Raw genomic sequence first — 6,377 nt, 5'->3', positions numbered from 1 at the left:
TATAAATTCTTTATTTGGATGTCACATTTTCTTATATTTCAAAATGTCCTTCACTATATAGATATATATATATGTGTATATATTATGAATTCTTTATTGGGTGTCTCCAAACAACGAGACGCAGGTACGATCTGAGTGCAGAGACGTATACGATCTGAATACGCCGTCATCTTCCATCAAGGTACGCTGACCTCATATAACGTCCCGGACAAAACCAGCCCTTGAGATCTCCAATGTATGTTCTTCAAAAACCCTTTGGCCACGCAACACCACAGTATCAGTGCGCTTTACCTACCAAGCCCACTGTTCTACCTACACGTCAGACTGAGTTGAGTGGAACCACTGAGATGGGGCAGGGGGGGGGAGGGGGAGGAGCTGAGCACATAGGAAAACATCCTTGGCAGCCTACCAGTTGAGTTATTATTAAGCACCCCCCCCTGGGTGTAATCTCTCACCGCGCCAATACGTTATGCGGCATGCAGAGTTGCTAAGTCCATCTGCAAGGTGTGCTTTGGAGTGCAGATGAAGGGTGTTGTTTGTCTTCTCTCGATGGATCACTTACACTAGTAGTTGGTTGACCTGGCTGGGCTGGTCGGGCATTATGAATGCCGATTGTCGCGTCTACCCGTAAATGTGCGATTCTATTTATAGCTAAGATTTTTCATTGGTCTGTGCGCAGGTCAAGTGATGACACAGTTCGCTAGTATCGTTCGTGGTGTCTGCGGAGTGGGCTTCTCCAAGCTCAGACTAAGCCTAACATGCCTCGGACTTTGATTCGAATTGGCCGCCGAAGGCTGCTACTAGTGTGTGCAGGTGTGATGTGCATAAGAGTTGTTCACTCGAGCGAGTCCTCAGCTGACATAGTATGACGAGAAACGCATGAAACACCTTTAAACAACACACTAGGCGTAGACTTACCGCTCTCTATAGATGTATACGCGTGCAAGCAGAACACAAACACCATTGCGTAGACATACATGAACGGCCATCGGTACGCTTGTTTCCAATTCTCGATCGTTCACCTCAAAACCTCACAGCACCTTATGATCTAATCTCTGATGCATCAACCACAACAGCGTCTACATATCATGTCGGCAGGTGCATGTGCCCTCCTGAGCCATCGTCTGCCTCCACGAACACCAGCTGAGTCTATCTGCCTATGCCTCCCTCTAAGCAACTCAGGTATCGTCTACCTACCTATGCCTACCTCCACGAACGCCAGCTGTGTCTACCCGTCCATGCCTATCTCTAAGCAACTCAGGTGTCGTCTACCTATCTATGCCTACCTCCACGAACACCAGCCGAGTCTACCAACTGGACGAGTCGATTGAATGAGTCGACCCTGGCCCAGGGGATTGAGACACCAGACCCACAGGAGACGGAGCAAGAAAAATAACACTCACCCCAATCGCCGAGAAGAAGAGCCCATGCTTCCCTCCAAGTCGTCCCAGTGTGTTTTATCTACCTATTGCTCCCTCTAAGTAACCCGAATGTTTTCTACCTACCTACCCATGTTTGTGCTCGCTTGGCTGCTCTGTTGTTTGCCTCATATGCCGAGTCTGCATAATCATTTCGTGGTCAGTCTCCTCATGGTTGTTGGTTCGTGTTCCATACCCCTCGGAAAACATATCATAGGGAGGTAGGTAGGTAAGTCCAACGGGTGCTATGGTTACCCGTACGCCGCACCGGCGTACAGATGACCTGACCTTCAGACCTCGATTCGATTTCCAGAAGCATGAGCTGATATTCTACAGCCCCAACAGTATTGGCCTCTGGCAATGCAAGTGCTTGTACTAGGCGGTGTGGTTGAGAGGAAGCTCGAAGAACACAACCACGGACTAAAAGTCCCATCTGCAACATATTTTTTTTTGGGAGGGGGGACCATTGCCTGAATCAGCGGCATCGCATAGGGTCATACGGTGACACTCTAAGGGCAGCTGTATATAGTGCCTATCCGAAGGTATGCAGTGTCTTGGCCTATTCTTGCCCCGTTGAGCCTGTTGTTGTGGCCCCCGCGGTAGCGCCAGAGGACTGACGCCTCAAGTGGCCTACTTCGGGTAGACAGGGCTCTAAAGCTAAAGCCAGTGACCGTCAATTAGGCGATTTATAGACAGTGTAGAGTTGCGACAGGCGACCCTTGCCTGCCATGCGTTGTAGCAGGAAGCCTTCGGAATGTCCCTCGCGGATTAGTGATTGAATTAATGTCATGACTCATTATGCACTCTGCCCAGTATCACAACGCAGACAGCATGGACACCCGGTTGACTGCCAACTGTTCACCATCATCACCACCCCTAAGCAATAGTACACCCTAGACCCCTCAGCCAGCGGGTTGAGAGCATCTATCTGTTCATATGCAAACCGTACCATTGTGGTACCGAACAGGGCCTATTGTCGCGGTAATTTTAACGCTACCATCGTAGTACTATAACGTGCGCAGTTGCCTGATGGTGTCTTGTATTGCGTCTTGCTCGATGCCTTCGCACGACTCGACCGCCTGCGAATGAAATGAAAGTATCACGCGGCACAGCAGTCAGTGTGCTTACAGTTCATAGCAGAGTGCTAGGCGTACATGTATATATATATATATATATATATATATATTATATATACTAACTAAGTACGCAACGAAATACCTGCCAATTCTACACGAGATGGTATTTGACCAACCAACCGAATGGCACATACGGCACTAGTGCCAGGCTTTTATCAATCGACACTCACGAGCCAGCAGACATGGTTTGCATCATAAGCACTCCGCGCGAGCAACAGCACACACAAGGACGTGTAGGCACACACACCCAACTCACAGCAGCACGACAACGATGACGAATAACGGTATACTGGTACACGCACGCACTCTCGTATCAAATTGCACGAAGCGATGTACATGCACACCCACACCTACACATACATAAAGGCATACACACATACAGGCATACACGCACACTACACAAATATACACACAACACACACACACGCACGAAACACCACATACAGACTCACACACACACAACACACACGCACGCACAAAAACCACATACACACACACAACACATACAGACAAACACGCATACGCACCACACACACGCACACACATAAACGCACAGACATACACACATACAAGCACGCACTATTCGGCTATATGACCTGCGGTGAGAAAGACATGCCACGGCCGAGATGAAGTAGAGGCAAATAGTGGCCTATAATGCAATCATGAAATCACCACAACACATTCAAACGGCACTGAGAGAAGACTCACTGCGCATACGCCACACACGCCACCCATACACACCTATTGACACACCACCACATCCGCAAAGCACACAGCCACACACACACACTCGTGGATATGGACACAGGAAGTATCGGCAACAAGACAACACGACCACTCAGTCGCACGTTGCCATGCCAACTCGAGCAAGTATAGGCCACACGCCGTTACACACGAGTCGACGTCTCTGCGAGGCATTGCAGTGCGTCTCATTGGAACAGCATGTGCGGCTCAATGTGCGCATTTAGGCCCTTTTGTAGGCCTGTCCACACCCACGTATACATGCGCTCCCTTTTGGGCGTGGGGGTGGGTCGGCATACCCTGGTGAGCGATTCGGACTTGGTCTCGACATCTCGGAATAGGGCCTGAACCGTTTGTTTCTCCAGCTCAATCGCCTTCTCTTGCTTGGCTGTGGCTTCGCGGAGCTGCACAGGGTATGTCATAGTAGGGGTGGGTACAAGAAACGAAGAATGTCATGTCATAGTAAGTATTGGTACATGCATGACGCCATTTCGAGCGGAGAGTAAGGCAGTGATACACAGAATGACGCAGATACTACACACACACTCGGACACTGCTTAAAGTTAGAAGGAACTTCAAATAAACAAACACACTATACAATTTAAAACACACACACACAGACAGTACATGAGACTGACTACAAGTTGAAAGCACCTTTAAACAAACAAGCACACCTTACAATCCAAAACTTACACACGGACAGTACATGAGACTAACTACAAGGTTAAAGCACCTTCAAACAAACAAGCACACCTTACAATTCAAAACACACACACAGACAGTACATAAGACTGACTACAAGTGAAAAGCACCTTCAAACAAACAAGCACACCTTACAATTCAAAACATATACACGGACAGTACATGAGACTGACTACAAGTTAAAAGCGCCTTCAAACACACAAGCACACCTTACAATTCAAAACATACACACGGACAGTACATGAGACTCACTACAAGTTAAAAGCACCTTCAAACAAACAAGCACACCTTACAATTCAAAACACACCGACCAGTGCACTCGAGAGAATCCGAGTCGATAAAACCGCTACACCGCCCAACTGCAATTGCCCCGCCTACACTAAACGTACTCAGTACGAACACACGACATCCACACCTCAGCCAGCTCACTCTTCAGTGTTTCTATCTGGCTCAGTTTAACTGGGATCATATGTGACCGGATGATCGTTTCTGCGTCAGGCACTTGCCGCCTATAGCGATAGTGTGTAGTCAAGGGTGTTAGGAGGTGAATGGTGGTATGCAACGGACTCAACATAGGCAGATCACACTCACTCACAAAGAAAGTCCTCTTATGTGCGCAAACGAACTGTATGATTATGTACAATTGTCTGAATCAAGTACAAACACATGCACAATGACAAGCACACGCACACGCACACGCACACGCACACGCACACACACATATGGCAGCACAGTACCTCCTCTTCGCTTTCGGGGTGGTGGCGTCTTGATCTCTGGCCTTCGCATCGTCTATCAACACCTCGAGGTTGTTTAATTTGGCTTTCCCCCCCGTTTCTTCCACAATCAGATCGAATTCATCCTAATTCAAAATGCAGAGTAAGGTGAACCAGTACATCTGTGCGCCTAACTGGGAGGCCTGTGATGAGTACCTGTGCATGCTCGGACAGCTGTGGGGTTTGTTCTACGTGTTTACCCTATACGTATTTACAATATACGTATTTAAAAGATACGTACTTGCAATGTACGTATTACCAAAATGCGTATTCATAATGCACGTATTTAAAAGATACGTATTCACAATATACGTATTTACAATATCCATCTCGTAGGCATTCGCATGCGGGTACTGTATTTGGTGCGTGTACTCACATGTGTCAAACGGTTCCGCGTCTATACATAAGCGCAATGTGTGGGTATGTATATCTATGCGCACGAGTGCTCCATATACGCTGCAGTATATATCAGACACCCGTCATAGGGGCAACTACATCATACAACGTCAGCATCACACTACAACAGCGCTTGTACATAAAGACAACCGTCCCTAACTCAGTGCCTCCACTCTCCTCGCCTTCAATGACAAAGCATAAATTGCTTCTACATACCATCCACTACTACTAACCTTCCTGCGTGGTCATGGGTGAGTACTACACCCCACTCAAACCTAACTCACATGTCACACTACTATTACCCTCACACTAACCCCAGCTCACATGTTACACTACACGTACCCTCATGCTCTGTAGTAGAAACTGGTGCATGCGGTCGAATATCTCTTCGTAAAACTCATCCTGGTCGTCGTCTTTGGGGGCGCAGCACGCCTTCATCCGCGACCAACTACAGCGAGTGAGTGAGGGACATACAGATGAGTATGAACGAATGGGTGTGTCATACAGATGAGTATGAACGAATGGGTGTGCCATACAGATGAGTATGAACGAATGGGTGTGTCATACAGATGAGTATGAACGAATGGGTGTGCCATACAGATGAATATGAACGAGTGGGTGTGTCATACAGATGAGTATGAACAAATGGGTGTGTGACATACATATGAGTATGAACGAATGGGTGTGTGACATACAGATGAGTATGAACGAATGGGTGTGTCACATACAGGTGAGTATGAACGAATGGGTGTGTGTAATACAAATGAGTATGAACGAATGGGTGTGTCATACAGGTGAGTATGAACGAATGGGTGTGTCATACAGATGAGTATGAACGAATGGGTGAGTGTCATACATATGCGTATACTCTTTACTATAAAACAATTGGAATACGCATTTGAGTGGACTTTACTATGGAACATCTGTGTGTATCATGAAAGAGTGAGTGTATGGCATAGATATGAGTACCGTCTACTATGAATCATCTGTTATGAAGGGCTAATACACACTATTAAGACCAGATGACATTGTAGCAGGGTTTACGGCCATAATCACCGGATAGAGAGAGAGAGAGAGAGAGAGAGAGGAGGGTAGGTGTAGGAAAGGAACTTATTAGTACGTAACCGTAACCTTACCTTACTACTAACGTAAAGTAGTATTAGTTTCGTTTCCGTTCCGTTACTTAGTTCGGTACGGAGTACGTACCGGAC

At 47.1% G+C, this 6,377-nt stretch overlaps 1 protein-coding gene across 1 annotated transcript in view; it reads right to left on the bottom strand.

Annotated features, from left to right (window-relative positions):
* Positions 1-3,483: 3,483 nt before the first annotated feature.
* The window catches only part of SARC_04808 (hypothetical protein), a gene marked incomplete at both ends in the record, with an annotated part of 5,160 nt that continues 2,266 nt past the window's right edge, over positions 3,484-6,377 (bottom strand). The window contains 4 exons of the mRNA XM_014301341.1: positions 3,484-3,699; positions 4,413-4,506; positions 4,735-4,856; positions 5,509-5,614. Of these exons, the coding sequence (XP_014156816.1) occupies positions 3,484-3,699; positions 4,413-4,506; positions 4,735-4,856; positions 5,509-5,614 (538 nt within the window). The remainder of the gene's footprint in view (positions 3,700-4,412; positions 4,507-4,734; positions 4,857-5,508; positions 5,615-6,377) is intronic.

The sequence above is a fragment of the Sphaeroforma arctica genome (assembly GCF_001186125.1).
Source record: "Sphaeroforma arctica JP610 unplaced genomic scaffold supercont1.284, whole genome shotgun sequence".
NCBI classification, from domain to species: Eukaryota; class Ichthyosporea; order Ichthyophonida; genus Sphaeroforma; species Sphaeroforma arctica.
Note: the sequence above shows the minus strand (reverse complement) of the source record. Positions and strands in the feature narration are given on the sequence as shown.